The 19,457-nt window shown below is 60.4% G+C and overlaps 2 protein-coding genes across 16 annotated transcripts in view; both read left to right on the forward strand.

The window, feature by feature from the left end:
- Positions 1–3,212: 3,212 nt before the first annotated feature.
- Positions 3,213–17,470, forward strand: SLC4A9 (solute carrier family 4 member 9). Its single transcript, XM_009975987.3, has 20 exons — positions 3,213–3,481; positions 5,267–5,427; positions 5,626–5,775; positions 5,913–5,974; positions 6,051–6,208; positions 8,047–8,134; positions 8,417–8,571; positions 9,203–9,319; positions 9,533–9,707; positions 10,000–10,133; positions 10,248–10,519; positions 11,188–11,243; positions 11,339–11,521; positions 11,667–11,780; positions 12,418–12,579; positions 12,778–12,956; positions 13,192–13,264; positions 15,683–15,751; positions 16,637–16,810; positions 17,225–17,470. Exons 1-20 carry the CDS (start codon positions 3,213–3,215, stop codon positions 17,468–17,470), a joined length of 2,997 nt encoding a protein of 998 aa, XP_009974289.3.
- Positions 17,471–18,416: 946 nt separating this feature from the next.
- LOC104359402 (ankyrin repeat and KH domain-containing protein 1) overlaps positions 18,417–19,457 on the forward strand; it is a 118,973-nt gene continuing 117,932 nt past the window's right edge. For all 15 annotated transcript variants that reach the window (XM_042790090.1, XM_032988477.2, XM_042790079.1 and 12 more), the window contains exon 1: positions 18,417–18,791. In XM_042790090.1, the coding sequence (XP_042646024.1) occupies positions 18,513–18,791 (279 nt within the window). In that variant the 5' untranslated portion in view covers positions 18,417–18,512. The remainder of the gene's footprint in view (positions 18,792–19,457) is intronic.

Here is a 19,457-nt window from a genome sequence, read left to right on the forward strand (position 1 = left end):
TAATGGGGTGGCACACGAATAGGGGACAGACTGGCGCTGGATGAGGGGTGGCAGTGGCAGCCTGAGATGGTGGCAGAGACTCTTTTTTTTCCATGAGGCCACCTTCGTGCACCAAGGGAGACCCCAACGGGTTCAGCCACAGCTTCATCTCTCAATTCCTTCTTGGCTGGCCACCATCCTGGTCTCCCCCATCCCAGCCTGTGGAATTGTATTTGGGGCCACCAGCAGTTCTCTGTCCCCTTCAGCTGGCAACTGCTTATTGTGTTTGGCCTCATCCTCAGCCCAGGTGACAGCCCAGAAAATGCTGCTGACGTCAGTGACAAGCGAGCTCAGATTCTTGCCCCAGATCCCATTGGGGTCAGTCGCGGCCCCTTGCTGGTTCCTCGAGGTCCCAAACCCCAGTCCTGCTGCCAGTCTGGGTCCTGCAAGGCACGATTCCTGCCATTGTTGCCAGTGTCTCCAAGGAATACTGCCGGATTTGGCAACTACCCCCCCTCACGCCCTCCTTCTTGCTCAGACTTGACTTTTGCAATTGTTTGCTGGATGTTTTTCCTTCTGCCTCCTTCAGCCATCAGCAGCCCAAAAGACTTTGACAGCAGAGGGAGATGGGTCAGCGGTGGCCCAGCCAAGGGGCTGTATCCCTGGGAAGCCCTGCACGGTGGCTCCCCAGTAGGTCCCCGCACCTGGATGGGAATTTCCCCCCCTGCCAGTTCCTTACCAGGTTCCCAAGGTTGGGCATGTGTGGGCAGTGTGTGCCCGCAGTGTTTGCTGGCTGACCTGGCACCTCAGGAGAGGGAGGCACCAGCTCACGTCAGCTGCCAGGGAGGTCGTTGACACAGAGGGCTGGTAGCAGTCAAGGCGGGGGGTTGCTGGCTGCCGTTCCTCACTGCCTCCTGCTGCCTGTCTCCTTGCCTTGCTGCCTTCTGTTCCCATTCCCCTGTGGCTGCCACAGCCTCCCTTGCCTCTGCCTCCCACAGCCTCTGCAGCCAGCTGCAGCCTCCCTGCCTGCACCCCGCTGCCAGCCATGCACCATTTCATGCTGGACGCCGTGCTGGGGCAGCCCCCATGGGAAGGACAGTTGGACCCCTAGGAAAGTTTGGGTGTCCCAGAACCTCCCTGACTCTCCTCATCTGTGGGTCCTGCTGCCACGGGTCACCTTGTGGTCCCCACCCCAGCCAAGGTCACCCGCCCCATGCCATGGCGCCCGCCTTGGGCACATACTGGTATTGCCAGGCCAATAGTCTGGTGGGCACATGGATCGCGGCTGGGAGGACATGGGGAGCATGGCTGGGGGACAAAGGCCAAGGGAGAGGCGGGTGCCAGAATCTGGCCCTCTGGGTAGCATTGGTGCCCTCCGGGGTTGCCCTGGGGAGCACTGTAATAGTGTTTAGGGGACAGGAGGATGGGGCAGAGGGCAGGGCTGGGGCACAGGGCACCCTGCCAAGGCCACCCCCAAGTACCCAGGGCCTCTACTGGGGTGGGGGGACCTGTGGCAGCCCCAAAGTGTGACCCCCACCACTGGCTGACTCCTTCCTCACTGTCTGACCCACACACACACGGTGTGACCCCCTGCCATGCCATGCCATGCCATCCCCCCACATACCGTGTGAGCCCCCACCTGTGCCATGCGAACCCCCCATGTTGTGTGACCCCCCTCCATGCCATGTGGCCCCCCATCTGACCCCCACCACACCGTGATTCCTCTCCATGCCATATGACCTCCCCCAAGCTGTGTGACTTCCAGTGCAATGTGACCCCCTCCCGCACGCTGTAGACATCCACCACCCTCCCCCATGTGACACCCCCCCACACACACAATGCCACAGATTCTCGCCATGCCACGTAAACCTCCATCATGGTGTGGGAACCCCCATCCCTCTGTGTGACCCCCATCACACTGTGGGAGGCCCCGTTCCCTAAAACACCACCCCACGCCATGCAAGACCTGCCACGCTGAAGGCTGCAGCCTTCGCCCCTCCTGCCTGTGCTAAAGGCGGGCAGGATGTGGCCAGCCCCATTGTGCAGCTGCTGGTGCTGGAGTGAAGATGGTTGTAGGGCTGGAAGGAGCCCTGGGAGTCACCTATGGGGCAGGGGACAGGCACAGGGGAGGTTTGGTTATACTTCAGGATAGTAGGGTTGATGGGAAGAGGTGCCCTTCCCACCTCTCCCAGGGCCAAATCCAGCACTACCAACTCCCCAGCCTCAGTTCCTGGCCCATCTGCTGTAAGGCAGGAGCCAGCACCCCAGGGACCCGTTCATGCCCACCTCCTCTCCCCCTGAAACATGGCTTCAACCATGGTGGTGCCTGGCCTTGTGCTGGACTGCTCCTGGGGCTGAATCCTGCCCAGGGCCGGTGGGTTCCAGCACAATCTGCCTGTGCTGGCCAGGTGTTTGTGTTGCCTGACACTGTGTTTGCACTGCACACAACCCGGCTGTTTGTTTGCACAGAGCCAAGGCAGACAAGCCTGGGGACAGGTGGCGTGCTGCTCTCCACAGGCAGCACCGTGCTGGCCATGCCATCTCCCCGTGTGCAGCAGGGTGATGCGGCTGTGGCCCCATCCTTCCTCCCCACACATGCCACAACATCCGCTTGCCCACTGCAGCCCCTGCCGATGCCCTCTGCACGCCGAGGCGGCTGCAGCCCTGACGTACTCTTGGCCCTTGCCGTGAGCCCCACCACTAGCAGCCCTCTCTTGCCTCACTCTGGATTTCCTCAGCAGTGATACATCCTTCCCCAGCACACATGCCCACATCCCCTTTCCTGTGAAGATCTGCCATGGGGCCATGGTGCCCCTCATGCTGTGGGCACAGACACCCTGGTGCAGGCACTAGTGCTGCCACTGGCTATCCAGGGTTGGCCTTGTCATCTCCTTGCCAAAGCCTTGTGGGGTGCGGGAGGGCTTGGGGAAATGCTGCTCCCCTGAGAGCATCAGTGCAGCTTTGTCCATGTAGGTCACAAGAAGTAGGCAGGGGGTTCCCCTGTTCTCTGGCCCAGGGGGGGAGGCAGGGGTGGCAGGGGCTGGCCACGCTGGGACCCGCAGGGCTGGCCCTGGTGTTTTGAGATCACTGTTTTGAGCTCAGATCCTGTGTATTGATTTGCGGCCAGTTTAAACTGGTTCAGAGCTTTTATAAGGTGTGGGATGAGCAGGATCCTGGGAGTGCTGGCAGGTCCCGAGGGGAACTCACACCTGTGTCTGCCAGTGTTGGTGGCCATGCAAGCCCGTATGCCCGAGGCGGCCAGCCCGGCTCTCCAGGAGGCAGACACCTGCTCACAGCCCAGACCAGAGGGGAGCAACCCCGAAGCTCTCTATCAGGCTTCCAGCTGCGGCATCTTCCCCTCCAGCATGGCCCCAGTGGCTGAGCAAGCCGGTGCCACCCTGCAGCAGGTGGAGTCCGGGGACACGACCTGCCCACTGCTTTTCATCCAGCTCAACCAGCTCCTCAGCACCCCGGCCGGGCCGGAGTGGAGAGAGACAGCCAGGTAGGCATGCCTGCAATGGCCGAGCTGCCTGGCAATGCTTTGGGAAGCACAGGATTAGAAAGCCCAGCTCTGCTGGAGCCCACAGCATCTTCTAAGGCTGGTGGTTCTTCAGCCACAGCCCCAAAGCAGAGCTGCTCACTGCCCTTTGCCCCTGCTGGTGCCCTCACTGCTTCTGCCCAGCTTAGGGTGACTTGTTTCATGGGAGAAGGTGTCAGGCAAGCTCTTGCCTTTGCTGCTCTCCAAGGCTCCTGCAGCTGCACCGGGATTGGGACGGTGCTTTGACACTCCCCAGATCCAGCTGCCTGGCACGTCTCAGGAGGCAACAAGGAGGGTAGGTCAGGGCAGGCTTGGCTGGGGCAGCAGGTCCCAACAGAGAGGACCCAGGGCCAGATGGGTGCTGGTGTGGGGCAGGAGCATGGCTGGGATGTCCCCACAACTCACACTACCCTTCCGCAGCTTGACGGGGGCACAGTGACATGGGCCACAGAGGTCTGAGGACAGCGATGGGTCTGCCCTGGGGGTTAGAAGGTCAAGAGAGGGGCAAAGCCACTGGGCTGTGGCTCTGACGGCTCCCCCCAGCACCCAATCCTCTTCTCCCCAGCACAGCTGCTGGTCGGCAGGACCCTGCTCGACCGGGACGTGCTCTCCCCATGCAGCACACTGAGCCACCCCGCAGCAGCGCGCCCACCCATGGGGACAAAGGGAAGCTCTGTCTGCGCCCAGCATTAAAATATTTGGCACGACCTGAGCATGGAAAACAGCTCAAGACACTTCTCTTTTGACTCCAGCAAGTGCTGCTAATGGCAGAGCAAACCCCAGTCCCAGCACAGTCTTGGGATGGGTGGGTTGGGAATAGCCCTGCAGAGAAGGACTTGGGGGGATGCTGGTGGGTGACAAATGGGACGTGAGCTGGAGCTGTGCGCTTGCAGCCCAGAAAACCCAGCGTCTCCTGAGCTGCATCACCAGCAGTGTGGCCAGAGGGGCAAGGAGGGGTTGTCCCCCTCTGCTCTGCTCTCCTGAGACCCCCCTGGGGCACTGCGTCCAGCTCTGGGGTCCCCAGAACATGACAGACAGGGACCTGTGAGAGCAGATCCAGAAGAGGCCACCGAAACGGTCTGATGGATGGGACAGCTCTGCTGTGGAGAGAGGCTGAGGGAGTTGGGGTTGTTCAGCCTGGAGAAGCCTCTGGGGAGACTTTACTGAGGCATGTCAGTACTTAAACAGGGCTTATGAGAAAGATGGAGAGAGTCTTTTTACCAGGGGCTGTTGTGACAGGACAGGGGGCAACAGTTTTAAACTGAAAGAGGGTAGATTTACACTGGACATGGGAAAGAAATGTTTTATGCTGAGACGCTGGGACAGGTTGCTCAGAAGAGTTGTGGATGCCCCATCACTGGAAGGGTTCAAGGTCAGGTTGGACGGGGCTTTTGAGCAGCCTGCTCTAGTGGAAGGTGTCCCTGCCCACAGCAGGGCAGGTTGGGCTGGAAGGTCTGTGAAGGTCCCTTCCAACCCAAACCCTCCTGTGATCCTGTGACTGCTGAAATCCCCCCTGATCAGAAGATTGGAGTGAGGTGTCAGTCAGCAGGCATGGGTTTGTGACTGCTGAGGCTGCCCATCTGCCCCTGCTTCACAAGCCCACTGTAGCCCCCACTGAGCCCACCAAACCCCTCCTTGCCTGTGGCAGCCTCATGCCAAGCTCAGAGATGTACCCAGGCTCCAGCTCCTGCTGCCTGGCAAGGGTCATGGAATTACCCTGCCACTGACCCTGTGTATCTCCCTGGGCAGGTGGATGAAGTTTGAGGAGAAGGTGGAGGATGGTGGGGAGCGCTGGAGCACGCCCCACATCCCAGCTCTCCCCTTGCACAGCCTCTTCCAGCTGAGGACCTGCCTGCAGAAGGGGACGATACTCCTGGATATGGATGCCCCCAGTTTCAAGGAAATAATCAGTATGTGGGGAATGCAGAGGTCACCTCCTGGCATGGGCTGGACACCAGAGAGGGACCAGACTACCAGGAGGTCCCTGTATAAAAGCACTGATGCTGGAGTGGCTGTCTGCTGCTCCAGCAAAGCGGGCTTTTCCCTGGGCAGCCCTCCACCAGGCAGCAAACCAAGGGGACTCAGGAGCGACCCCATTCCTATTGCAGACAAGGCACTTTCTGGGCAGCATGAGGAAGCGAGGCTGCAGCCCGAGCTGAGGGAGCGCCTGGCAGCCCTCCTGATCCTCCAGCCACGGCATCAGCTCACCAAATCCCTGCTGCAGCTCCTTGCTGAGCTGGGCCTCTCTCCCTGCCAAGGTAGGCATAGTGCCTGGCCATGGGTGCCAGCCCGGCTGTCCCACCTGGCATCACTCTGCTGACACCAACCTGTGGCAATACCCATGCTAGCCGTTGGCTTGCACACGTATTTTGCTGCTTGCTCCCTTTCTTTGCAGTGAAGGCCAAAAGCTGGTGTGAGCCTGGGGCTCTGCTCTCTGAAAGGCCTCTTAAGGAGCAGGTAAGGCAGGACGGAGCTGGGTGGAGAGCAGCTGCTGTGTCCTGGGTGCCCAGCCACTGCATCCCTTCCCTTTCAGCTGAGAAACCGATTTAAGAAGAAGCTCCCGCCAGGGGCTGAAGCAGCCCACGTTGCCGTCGGTGAAGTTGAATTCCTGGAGAAGCCCTTCACTGTCTTCATCCGCCTCAGGAGGGGGGTGGCCCTCGGCTCACTGGCTGAAGTCGCTCTCCCCAGCAGGTAAGCAGAGCATGGCTGATGGTCCTGCATCTCACTTCATCCTTGGCTCCCTGCTCCCACCCGCACAGGACAAGGCTTTGCTTGGCAAAAGCAAAGGGTACAGCACCCGGTGCTATATGCAGTTGCAGAACCATGGCTCACTACCTCCCCACCTGCTTTTCCCAGCTCCTTAGGAGCATCCTGGAATGGGCTGAGTGGAGCATCTCTTGGGCAGCCGGGAGGGGATATCCCTTCTTATCCTCACTGGGGTTCTGCATTCACTCTCCTCGTTAGAAGGCTCTGGATGCTTTCCACCTACTGCCCGGGAGCATGGGGCTCACGGCTGGGAAGGGATGCATGTTTGCAGGAGGCTCTTGCCCTCCCACTGCCTGCAATTCTCTCCCGAGCGGTGGGGTGGCTCTTGCAGCACTGTTGGCATAAGGGGAAAGGAGCAGTGCAGGAGGTGTTTCTCCACGGTTGAGGAATGCATCATCTGAAGCCGTAAGGGGGAATGATCAGTGTGCCCCTTGAGCTGGGGACTTCCTTAAGGAGCGTGCTGAGGAGGCAGGCAGGGATCAGGAGGGACATTGCCACCTCCTGGTCACTCTGCCCAGAGCACCCGTCCTCCAGGAGCTGGGTGGAGCAGGACATCCCCCTCCACCTCCTGCTCTCTTCTTGGTGGAAGATGGGTGGCAGGTCCCTGGGGAGCCCTCACGGGTCTCAAGGCTCTCACAGCAACCCCTTGTCCTGTATTTTCCTCCTCCAAACAGGAAGGGAAGGAGACCTTGTCCCTACTCATCTCTTTGCCTGTGGTGGCATCCCCTTTGCCAGCCACCCTGGGCTGTCCTGCGGGCATAGTCACCATCTCAGGGCTATGTCCCACCCAGGTCCATCTCTAGGATCTTAAGGTTTTCCCATTGCTTTGATGAAGATGCCTGGGTGAAAGCAATCCCAGCTGGCTATCGTGACCTCCCAAACCCTTGGAGCAGGCTCCGGGAGGCCTCCAGCACTGATGCCCCACATCAGTGCTGCAGCAGGTTCTGTTGAGCCACCTTCAGCCCCACTCGTGCTGTTGGAGGAGTTTCCCTACCCCCTCTCTGGAGGTTTGCTTGGGTTACAAACACCAGAATCGCTCTGCAGACTTAGAGTACCAGGACAGTAACTGTTTTTGACAGTCTTGGAAAGGAGTGGAGAGCCTGGTTAAATATTTCAGTGGGGTCTCCCTATGGAGACCTTATTATTTCAAAACACCCTCTGAGGTGTGGGATTTTAGCCATATTTCTTCAAGAACTCTGAGCCTTCTTTCCAATCTCCTCCCATGAACCCATAGGCCTATCAAACCTGCTGTCCATGCAGCTGGCGAGGTCTCCTTCCCAATGCTAACATTCCTGCACCCTACCTGCGAGAAACATTCCCATGAGCCTGACCCCACAGACAGCCCCGTTCTAGAGCTTGACCACACAGACATCCCAATCCCAGAGCTCAACCCAGCCAAGAGCACGACCCCATAGACATCCCCAGCTGAGGATGTCTCCTTCTCTGCCCCAAAGACCTGTGTCCCTTACCCCTGCCCCAGCCCAGGTTTCTGCCAGACCCTGTGATCCAGCCAGGGTCCTGGTGTCCCATGGTCTCCTGTGGGGTTTCCATGCAGTGGGCAGCAGACGCGTGTTCTGTCTTCTGCCCGCAGCCCCCCCCCCCCCCCCCCCCCCCTTAGGGTGGCCACCCCTTCGGGTGGCAGCAGCCCTCCAAGTCTGCCCAGCTGCCATCCCCAGCATCCCCACAGCAGCATGGTCTCCCCTGGGAGAAGCAGCCCCTGCCAAGGAGAGGACTGCTCAGGACATGCTCCGTCTTGCCCACAGGTTCCTCTTCATTCTACTGGGTCCCCGAGCCAAAGAGAAAGCCTACCATGAGGTTGGCAGGGCCATGGCCACGCTGCTGGCAGATGAGGTGAGGCTGGTGCAGCACCCATGGGTGGGATGAGCCTGGGATGAAGCCTAAGCTGAGGATGCTGGGGCTGCAGTGGGGAAGGCAGAGGATGGGACAAGCTGGTGACCTCCCTTGTCCAGGTTAAGAAAATAAATTTTGGGGGTGGGTCTGTAGGATGTAGGTGCACCCATAGTGCACTGAAGTGGATGGGTGCCTTTCTCAGTGATGGCTGAAGGCTGGGAGGAAGGCTCTGAGCAGCTGAACGCAGGGACAAGGTGGCTAAACCACAGCATCTCCCCGCAGCATTTCCAAAGGGTTGCCTGGCAGGCTGAGCACCGAGAGGACCTCATCGCAGGGTTGGAGGCATTCCTAAATGAGCTGACTGTGCTTCCTCCCAGGAAATGGGACCCCAGTGCCCGAATTCCTCCGCCACGCTGTCTGCTGTCTCCGCACAGGAGGTAGGCTGGAAGGAGGGCACCCACAGCCTCTGCCAGATCCTCTGCAGGGTCCCAGACGGAGACCTCTGCCTGTGACACTGAAATCTCCATCTCCATGGGGATGAAGCCACCCAGGAGCCAACCTTTGCCAGGGAGGTCTTCCCAGCCAAGCCTCTCCGCAGCTCTGGCTGATGACCACAGCTCTGGTCCCCGCTGCTGTTAGTTCTGCTGTCCCACTTGGCAGGGGATGGCAACATTTTCCCATGTGTCCTTCAAGCAGGAGCTGCTGGGAACGCCAGTTCTCAGCACTCAGATGTGAAAATCATCCTGTGGGCAGGACACCTCTGGCTCTATCCAGCTCCTCCACCAAAACTGGTCCTGATAGGGATGGCTCCAGGGTTTGCTGGAGGAGATCATTGTTGGTTTGGAAGGGACTTTTGAAGATCATCTAGTCCAATGCCCCCATCTCTCCTCCTCCTCCTGATCTTTCTCCTCCTCCTCATAATCAGGGGATACATGAGGTCCCCCCAGTCCTGCTTGCACCTCTGTCCCCTCTCCATCCTCCCCATCACCTCATAGCATCCCCTAGATGCAGCTGGCTCCTGAGGGCTCCGATGTGGACCGTGTTGTCTCAGGCTCTGGTCTGCCACAGGAGTGCCGTGCACTCGCCGGATCGGAAATCCCATGGCAATGAGGACATGGAAACAGCTGGGGACAGAGCCAGCCTGGGGCACCTGCGTTCCAGGGAGGAGCTGGAAAGGACAGGGAGGTGGGTTCCTGGAGGGATGAGGGTTGTTGGAGGTGCAGTGGGATGCCAAATTTGGGGCAGGGTGCTGGCTCTCCCCCACACATGGGGCCACCACATCCAAACCACTCTGGGCTGGTGTCTCCTGGGGAAGGGACCATCCCTTGCTTTACAGGTCACTCAGTGGGTGATGGTCTGCTGGGGGGGTTGCTCTGAGATCTCCTTCCATTGCCCCAGGCTTTTCGGGGGGCTGCTGCAAGACATCCGGAGGAAGGCACCGTGGTATGGCAGTGACTTCTCTGATGCCCTGCACCTCCAGTGCCTCTCGGCAGTGCTCTACATCTACCTGGCAACGATCACCAACGCCATCACTTTTGGGGGCATGCTGGGGGATGTGACTTCCAACATGCAGGTCAGTGAAGCTGTGGGGTGTCCCACACCAACCCCACTCAGCCCAGCCCACGGATCTCCTGGATGCCCTCCTACCAGTGCCCAGGGAGTCAGCAGTGACCCCAGGGCATCCTGAGCACTGCCCAAATCCTGCATCCTTCCCCAGCCCCTGTGGTCTCTGAGCATTGTCCCTGAACCCTGCAGTGCAGGGAGGTGTGGGCAGCTGCCTGCAGTTGTGCTGCTGCAGGGGACAGGGCTGGAACACCCATCCCTGCCACATGCCTGGCGCCTGGCACCCCTCCCCTGCATTTCAGGGGGTGCTGGAGAGCTTCCTGGGCACAGCCTTTGCCGGCTCCATCTTCTGCCTCTTTTCCGGTCAGCCCCTGACCATCCTGAGCAGCACTGGTCCCATGCTGGTCTTCGAGCGCCTTCTCTTCTCCTTCAGCCAGTAAGTCGTCTGCCAGGGACGGTTCCTTGGGCCACTGTCCCCTGGTTGGGGCATGGGCCACCAGCATGCCAGGTGGGTGTCATTGTTGAAGCTTTGGGTCACTCTTCCCACCAGGGACCACAGCCTGGACTACCTGGAGTTTCGCCTCTGGATTGGGCTCTGGGTGGCCTTTTTTGGTGTGGTCTTGGTGGCAACGGAGGCCAGCCACCTGGTGCGGTACTTCACCCGCTTCACTGAGGAAGGCTTCTGTGCCCTCATCAGCTTGATATTCATCTATGACTCCCTGAAGAAGATGCTGAGCCTGGCAGATGCCTTCCCCATAAACTGGCAGTACCGGCTGGACAACATCACCTCCTACAACTGCATCTGCAACTTGTCCAGCCCCGGTGAGCCCAAGCAGCCACGGAGCCAGTGGGGAGCAGGGGGCTGCTGCCCTGGGACCCCACTGGGGTCCCGCTAGATGGGGGAAGACGCTGGAGGAGGAAGAGGCTGCTCAATCCCATCTTTACCTGCCCAACCACATTGAAACCTTCCTCCACCCCCCTCCATGCTGCCCATCCATCCCTGCCTCCCAGCAGTGCCCAGGCACTGGGCAGGGCAGCATCAGGATTAAGGAGAGCCTTGGTCTGGCTCCTGTGGCTCTGGGATGGGGGATGCCAGGGGCTGGAGGTGGGCACGTAGGTGGGTTTATTCTGCCATTTCTTGCCTGGTCTGTAAATCAGAGGGTGTTTCCTGAGACCTGAATATGTGTCCATGCTGATCCTGCAAATGGGACCCACACTGTGTACCGAAAGCGTCAGTGTTGGGCACTGCCTGGGGATGATGGTGCCTCTGAGTGTCTGGTGCTTCAGCCAAGCTCTTCACGGGGCATCCCCCTTGGTACTCCCTGGGCATCAGCTGGTGCTGGGGACTCAGGGGTCCCATAGAGCCCCATCCAGCACCCTGAGCTCTTTGGGAGAACCTGGAGAGCTGCCCCAATGGTAGCGTGGTCCCAGTCATCCCTGATGGAATATCCCCATGGTGCTGGCACCCTGACCCCCCTGTCCCCTTGCAGGTCACAGCTCTGCAGAGAATGATACGCTGCTCCCCTTGCTCCTGCCCCCCCAGCAGGTACAGTCTCTGCTATTGGATGTGTGGGTGAGGGACTGGGTGGGCCCAAGGTGTCTGTGCATGACCCCTCCTCACCACCTGCCCTGTCCCCACAGCCTCCTGCTGCCCTGGCCAGGCTGAGTAGGACACAGTGCTTGGGTCGAGGTGGGCACCTCCTGGGGACCAGCTGCCAGTATGTGCCCGATGTCACCCTCATCTCCTTTCTGCTCTTTGGGGGCACCTTCCTCTCCTGCATCACACTCAAGCGCTTCAGGAGCAGCCGCTATTTCCCTGCAGGGGTGAGCATCTTTTGGCCACCCTGGCAGCATGGCCAGCTGTCCTGGCAGCGTGGGATGGCTCCAGGTGCTGCAACCTGGGAACACTCCTGGGGCAGCCCCCTGCCCTGCCCTGGCCAGCCCAAGGCCAAGCCATTTCCATCTGCAGGTGCGGAAGCTGGTGGGTGACTTCGCCATCATCCTGGCCATCCTTGCCTCCTGCGCCGTTGACGCTACCCTGGGCCTGGAGACCCCCAAGCTCCTTGTCCCCAGTGAGCTGAAGGTGCTGGCAGGGCGGGAATGGTGCCTTCAGGGAGTGGGTCTGTGCCCCACACAAGTGACCATCCCACTATGCTGCTGCTGTACTTCCCACTGCAGGGTCCAGCCCTATAAGGACGTAGGCTGCACCCCAGCAAACAAGAAGGGGTTGAACCACGTCCAATCCCATGCTCTGTAAATAACCTGGTTCAGTCCTGGACTAACCATGTTATTGTACAGCTCACACTGGTGTGAGAGCCACAGGCTCAAGTCCAGGATTGGGCTCCCTACCCAGAGTGTGGAGTGGGGCTGACAGCACCTCAGAGCAGCCCATGCCCACCATCATGTCCTTGGGCTTGCCACCATCAGTGCCCTATGCTACCTTTTCCACCTGCTCCTGAGAGCATGTGCCTGGTTTCTGGCTTGCAGTGCCCAGGAGCAACTCCCTGCTCCACCACAACCAGGGCACATGGAGGGCTGGTGGGTCACACTGCCCAGGACCATCGCCACGTGAGAGAGGATGTTCTTCCTCTCCCCAGATGGAACATCCCTGGCTGCCCACAGGGCTCCAGCCTGGGCACTTGGGGCTGGTCCTGTTGCCCAGCTGTGCCACGGACCCCACAGGCAGGTGGTGACAGCTGTGACCCTTCTGTTCTCTGTAGCCCACGAACCCAGCAAGGGGCTGGATCATCTTCCCCTTTGTAGCCAACCCATGGTGGGTCTGCCTGGTGTCTGCAGTGCCCGCCATCCTCGTCACCATCCTCATTTTCATGGACCAGCAGATCACAGCTGTCATCCTTAACCGCAGGGAGTACAAGCTGCAGGTGAGCGGGGGACAGGGGACAGGCAGAACCCAGCCAGTGGGAGGACCCAGGTCCCAGCTGGATCCCATGGGCCAGGGGGCCAGCCAGGGAAGAGTGGCAACCTGAACTGGCCTGCGAGATGGGCAAACCTCACTGCCACCCCTCTGATGCTGCCAGGGGGGCAGTTTGCCCCCAGCCCCACCGTCTCTCTGGTTGCAGAAAGGAGCAGGCTTTCACCTGGACCTCCTCTGTGTCTCCCTCCTGATGGTTGTCACCTCTGCCACTGGCCTCCCCTGGTATGTCTCGGCTACTGTCATCTCCTTGGAGCACATGGAGAGCCTGAGGAAGGAGAAAGCAACCTCATCCCCCGGCGAGCACCCCGAGTTCCTGGGCATCAGGTACACAACGAGCCCAGACCCTACTCATGACTGTGGAGCCAGGGGACAGGGACATGCCCACGATGGCCAGCAGACCTGGCTTTAGGGCTGCTTGTGCCTTCCCGGGGATGCCACTGGTCCCTGTGGCCACCAAAGCTGAAAAGAACAGAGACCCTCGGGAATGGGAGGGCACGCGGGGGCTGTGGGCTCCTGGGGGACCCCAGGACAACTGTGACACCTGTGGTGACACCCGCAGGGAGCAGAGGCTGACTGGCCTGGCCGTCTTTGTCCTGACTGGGGTCTCTGTCTTCATGGCACCTGTTCTCAAGGTAGGGAGCCTGGATGCTGGGTTTGGCCTCTTTTCTGAGGCAGCGGGGTGGCTGTATCCTTCAAGGCTGGTGGGTTCCTAACCTCACCATCCCTTATCCCATCGATCCACCATGGGAAGCCTGGCCAGCGGGTCGGGAGCTTTGTGCTGCGTGGGAAAGGGCTGGACAAAAGGTTTGGCATGAGCGCTGCAGGACAGCCAGCATACCAGCGCACTGCTGCCCCATGTCAGCTGGCCAGCCTCTCTGTGGGCTCTGGAAGCCCCTGAGGTCCCTGAACACACCCCACACTACCCTCCACGCTGCCACAAGGGGGGCGAGCCTGGCTGGTGCTGGCTCTTGCCTGCCACTGCTGCCACATTAGGCTGAGCCCCCCCAATGTACCCAGGCCACATCTGGATTATGTGGGGGCAGGCAGGGCTCCCTCTTCCTCTACCTCTGCCCTCTACTCTGAGGATGGCCTTGTAAAGCCTTTGTTACAGTCCCCCACAACATTCTTACCTCCAAATTGGGAAGATTGATGGACAGCCTGTTAGATGGATCAGGAATAGGCTGGATGGCTGCATCCAAAGAGTTACAGTCAGCAGCAAAATGTCCAAGTGGAAACCATTAACAAGTGGTGACCCTCAAGGGTCACTGTTGGGATCAAGGCTATTTAATATCTTTGTCAACACCAAAGACAGTGGGATTGAATGCACCCTCAGCACGCTGGCAGATGACACGGAGCTGAGTGGTGTGGTGGATACACCTGAGGGAAGGGTTGCCATCCAGAGGGTCCTTGGAGGACGTGGGCCCATGTGAACCTCATGAGGTTCAATAAGGCCTGGTGCAAGGTCCTGCAGCTGGGTGGATACAACCCCCAGTATCAATACAGACTGGGGGATGAATGGATTGAGAGCAGCCCTCTGAAAAACGGCTTGCAGGTACTGGTGGGTGACAAATGGGATGTGAGCTGGTGCTGTGCACTTGCAGCCCAGAAAACCCAGCGTCTCCTGAGCTGCATCACCAGCAGTGTGGCCAGAGGGGCAAGGAGGGGTTGTCCCCCTCTGCTCTGCTCTCCTGAGACCCCCCTGGGGCACTGCGTCCAGCTCTGGGGTCCCCAGAACATGACAGACAGGGACCTGTGAGAGCAGATCCAGAAGAGGCCACCGAAACGGTCTGATGGCTGGGACAGCTCTGCTGTGGAGAGAGGCTGAGGGAGTTGGGGTTGTTCAGCCTGGACAAGCCTCTGGGGAGACCTTACTGAGGCATGTCAGTACTTAAACAGGGCTTATGAGAAAGATGGAGAGAGATTTTTTACCAGGGGCTGTTGTGACAGGACAGGGGGCAACAGTTTTAAGCTGAACAAGGGTAGATTTGCATTGGGAAAGAAATGTTTTATGCTGAGGGTGGTGAGATGCTGGGACAGGTTGCTCAGAAGAGTTGTGGATGCCCCATCATTGGAAGGGTTCAAGGTCAGGTTGGACGGGGCTTTTGAGCAGCCTGCTCTAGTGGAAGGTGTCCCTGCCCACAGCAGGGCAGGTTGAGCTGGAAGGTCTGTGAAGGTCCCTTCCAACCCAAACCCTCTTGTGATTCTGTGGTGGAAAAACTGGAGCCCAAGCCTCCCTGGTCCTCCCTCTCCCTTTGTGGTGGTTGCCGAGGTACAGGGCAGTGAGGAGTGTCCGTGGGATTTGGGAGCCTCCCCCAGGCAAACTCCTCTTCCCTCCCCAGCCCCAGGATGAGTCTGGTTTGGTCCTTTCATCAAGGGATCCATCTCTCCTTATAATCCCTCCTGTTGCTTCTGTGGCAGCCCCAGGACTAGCAGTTACCTCCTGTCTCGCATGTGTGGATCAATGCTTCCTCTCAAAATGCCCTGGGGAAGCCAACCCAGCCCTGGGAAGTCCCTGTGTCCCTGGTGAAATCCATGGGTAGCAGCAAGTGACCTCTCCGTCTTCCTCCTTGCCTGCCCAGGATTGGGAGAAAAGCAAAGTATACTGAGCAACATAGAGGGCAGGAGCCAGTTTATGGTTGGAGAGGAGAAGGTAAAAAGGCAAGTGGTGTTCTGGGGAGGTCCTGCCTCCCCAGCATTTATAGATCCTGAACCATAAGCCATATCTCCAAGTGTCCTGGTGTGGTGTTCCCCACCTACAGCCTGTATTGTTCCCACCATGTGCTGGGAAACGGCAAGGAACTTGGTGCCTGTCTCCTCTCTCTGTTGACTGTGATGTACCTGCATGAGCAGCATAGCCGGGAGCACATCCGGGCTTTAAAGCCCTTGAAGCCATAAGATAAGCAAAAAGCGATGACATTAATTTGGGCTGTTGGAAATGAAGGAAGCAAATGCTGAAGCCACGTGTGCAGGCTTTTATACAGGAGAGCTCAGAAAGTGCAGCCCCTTTGGGGGATCGTGCCCTGCTGACCACTTGCCCTGCTGTCTTGCAGCACATCCCGATGCCAGTGCTGTACGGGGTCTTTCTGCACATGGGAGTGGCAGCACTGAACAGCATCCAGGTGTGTGGGGGCTGTGCTGGTCGTACTGGTGGGGACTGTTTGGGGGGTGAAGAGTTTTGCTCAGTACCAGCTCTCACTGTGCAGCCAAGCCTCGATTTTAGCTCTCTGCATGATGTGCAGCCTGGCACGGGCTTGTCCCCCACCAGGCCCAAGACAAGGAGGGACAGAGGGACCTTTCTGGGGCTGGGAAAGGGAGGTGTCTGGGGTGCTGAGGAGCATGAGCAACTTCTGCACTGGTGGATCTGGTGATTTGTGAGAAGTGGAGGGACCAGTCGATAATCCAGACTTCCTCTCAAAGCTGCAGGGATATCCCCATCCGAGAGCTGCAGGTAGAGCTGGGACCTGCTGGTCCTTTGGCCTTCAGCATTGCAGCTGATGTGCCAGCTCTGTTCTTCTGAGAAACCCATGGAGAGGCAAAAAATCCCCACTCTGGAAGCATCTACCTGTTTTTTTTCCTCTAAACAGTACATTTTCCTTGCAATTACCCTGCTCTGGATGACAGTGAGAAAATCCTCCCTCCATTCCTCTGCTTGGGGAGTCCAGGGTTGTGCTCTGACAAAGGCAGCAGCAGTTTTCTGCTGGGGGGGGTGGGGGCTGGAATCAAGGGGTTGTTTTCTCCCAGTTAACACCTTAAGACCAGTTTGAGTCCTTTCTAGATGTCTGCCTGGAAAGTGCTCCTAGGCCCTGGGGCAATGGTGATACAGGACCCCTGGTCTTTCAGACAAAATCACCCACCCAGGCATCAGGATGGCAGCCAGCAGGAGGGCTGAACTGCAAAAACAATAGTGAAAACCCACCCTGCCAGCCCTGGTCCCAAAAGGGAGGTGGGTAAGAGCTGCCTGAAAGCTGGAGGTTTGTGACCTACATGCTGTCCTCTGGCTACAGCTCACAGACCGTGTGCGACTGCTCCTGATGCCAGCCAAGCACCAGCCAGACCTTGCCTACCTGCGCCATGTGCCCCTGCGCCGGGTGCACCTCTTCACTGCCATCCAGCTGCTGTGCCTGGCCCTGCTCTGGGTCCTCAAGTCCACTGTGGCCGCTATTATTTTCCCAGTGATGGTATGACGTCCCTTTTAATTGGGCTGGACTGGGTGCTGCCCACATGTGACCTGAGCCTTGCTGGAGCTCCAGCGCTCACCTTGGGCAAGGGATGTGGGCGCTGTTCTGGGTGGGGGTGCACACCCTGGCAGATGGTATATGTGGGTGCTCAGCTCCCCCGAGGGCTGGTGGGATCCCTGCCAGGCCAGGACATGGCTTTGCCACCAGCCTTCACTTCCTGGATTGGGGCTGACACTGCTTTGCAGGTGTTGTGCAAGTATTGTCTCCTGGGACCAAGATGGGAGAGGTGACACGCCACCTCCCTGGCATTTAGCAGGGGGGATGCTGGGGTGTGGCAGGGACTCCGCTACCTGCTCCCTGGCCCTCAGCCCCAAGCACCCTGCGATGCTGATCCGTGCTTCACACTGGCTGCAGCTGCTGGCACTGGTGGGGATCCGAAAGGGATTGGAGCATGTCTTCTCCCTGCATGACCTGAGCTGGCTGGACAGCCTCTTGCCCGAAACAGCCGGGAGGGACACAGAGGGGAAACATTGCAGGAAGCGGGAAGAGGAGGAAAGCAACAGCGAGGAGGTAGGTGATGTCCCGGGAGCGACGCTCTGTCAGAGCCGTCCCCGGGAACGCTCCGGTGCAGGGGCTGAGCCCAGCCCGAGCCCAGGCTAAGCGGGGCTGTGGCTGAGCTGCCCGGTGCGGCGGGAGCCGGGCAGGGAGCACTGCCGGCCTCCTCCTCCCCTTCCTTCTCCCTCCAGACTGAGCTGATGCGCCGCCGAGGACCAGAGGCCACCCTCTCCGTGAATTAGGATCACGGCCGGGGTGCAGGGCCGGCCAGCTCGGCAGGCTGACGGCGAGCGGGCTCCGCCGGGCCGGGCCGGGGGTGCCGAAGGCGATACGGGGCGATACGGGGCGATACGGGGCGATACGGGGCGATACGGGGCGACACGCGGGGCCCAGCCCTCGCGTGCCCTCGGCCGCGCTCGACCCCGCTGGCGGTGCTGACAGGGGCCACGTGGCCGCACCAGTGTCGTCACGGAGGGCGGGGCGGCAAGGGGAGCTGAGTGACGGCGCGCCCAGCCTACCGCGGTCCGCCCTCGGGACGGGTGGGAGGGCGGGCTGTTCGCCTCGATGGGCAGTGCCCGGCTCCAATCGCCGCTCGGGATAGGCGGGCATATGACGACCTCTCGCGCTGACGGAGACCTTCAGAGGGATTCGAAGGGGAGGGGGGCCCAGTGTACGGCAGGAGCCAATCGGAAGGCGCCAGGCGCCGTGCGTTTTGAGCGATGTGCCATCTGACCAATCGGAATCGGCGGATCACAGATTCGCTTTGACCGACAACCCTCTCGCCCCATCGGAGCCCGCAGCTCCAGCCAGGCACATGACTGATGTTCTAGACGGCCAATCAGCTCCCGGAAAGTTCAGGAAGCGAGGCCGGGGGAGCGGGGTGGGGCGGCGGGTTCTAACTGCCTCGGCGTGCGCTCTCAGGGCAGCATGCTGGGAGCGCGTGACGCGATCCGGGAGTGGCGTGCACCGCGCCCAATAGCACGCCGCCGTCGGCTGAGCGCGCCCAATGGGCGCGGGCGGAGCGGCGGGTGGGCGGCGCGGCGCCCGCGGCCGGGTAGGGTGTGAGAAGTTAGTGGCGCTGCTGCGGTGCCGTGAGGGGACGGAGACGGCTGGGCTCTGCGAGCGGCGGCGGCCCCGGATCAGCGCGATGCTCACGGACGGCACCGCCGCCCCCGTCGGCGACGAGGAGATCGACTCTGTCGCTCCGCGCCCTCCACCCGCCGCCGAGCCGCCTGCCGCGGCCGGGCCCTCCCCGCTGGGTTTGCGGGCCGTGCGCCTCTTCGGAGAGGCCGGGCCCGGCGGGCCGGGAGGCCCCGGCGCGCCCGCCACTGGCGAGGCCGCCCTCGACTTCAAGCTGGCGGCCGCCGTGCTGCGGAGCGGGGGCGGCGGCGGCGGCTCCGGCAGCGACGAGGACGAGGTGTCCGAGGTGAGCGATCCCGCCGGCGGGCCCGGCCCTCCCCTCCGTCGCTTCCTGACAGGCCCGGCCGGCCCCCGCCCAGTTCGCCCCCCCCCGCCAGCCGCTAGCCGAGCGCTCGGCGCCGCCGCGGGGGTCGCAGGCCGCCCCGCACCCCCTCCCCCGCCGCCATGGGCGTGAGCGGCCGCACCGGAGCCGCGGGGGCGGGGTCCCGGCGGCCTCGTTCGGGCAGGGCGGCCCCGGGCCTTCTGCTGAGGCCGGGGCGGAAGGAGGGAGGGGGGGTCTGGGCAGCGCCGCGCATCCCGGCGGGCCCTGGGGAAACGGGGCCGGGCGCCTCGCCTGCATCCTCCTGGGGTGGCCCGGCGCTCCGCTCGCCGCTGCCTCTCGCCGTGCGGAGGGTGGGGGAAATATGTCTCCCGTGCTGCTGTCTTCTGACCTCTAGGAGTAGTTTCCACTTTGAACCAGGTTTGGAGGGAGGAGGTGAGATCCTCCACCCAGCGGAGAACAAAGTGAAGCCTCTGTCCCACGGTATTGCTGCCCTACGCTCAGGAGGAAGGATATGGAATTCCTAGACTCTGCTAAATTCCTGATATGTATATACACACGCACATGCTTTTATGCAGTAGAAATATTTCTTGCCCAACAAAATAGAAGAGGGTAATGGAGGTGTCTTCCTTT

Source organism: Tyto alba, unplaced genomic scaffold (assembly GCF_018691265.1).
Source record: "Tyto alba isolate M040663 unplaced genomic scaffold, T.alba_DEE_v4.0 Super-Scaffold_17, whole genome shotgun sequence".
NCBI lineage: Eukaryota > Metazoa > Chordata > Aves > Strigiformes > Tytonidae > Tyto > Tyto alba.

Coding starts and splice junctions, on each gene's coding strand:
- SLC4A9 (XM_009975987.3), top strand. CDS start 3,213: ATGCAAGCCCGTATGCCCGAGGCGGCCAGCCCGGCTCTCCAGGAGGCA. Junction 8,572..9,202: donor CTGCTGTCTCCGCACAGGAG/GTAGGCTGGAAG, acceptor GGTCTGCCACAG/GAGTGCCGTGCACTCGCCGG. Junction 12,580..12,777: donor GCAGGGAGTACAAGCTGCAG/GTGAGCGGGGGA, acceptor CTCTGGTTGCAG/AAAGGAGCAGGCTTTCACCT.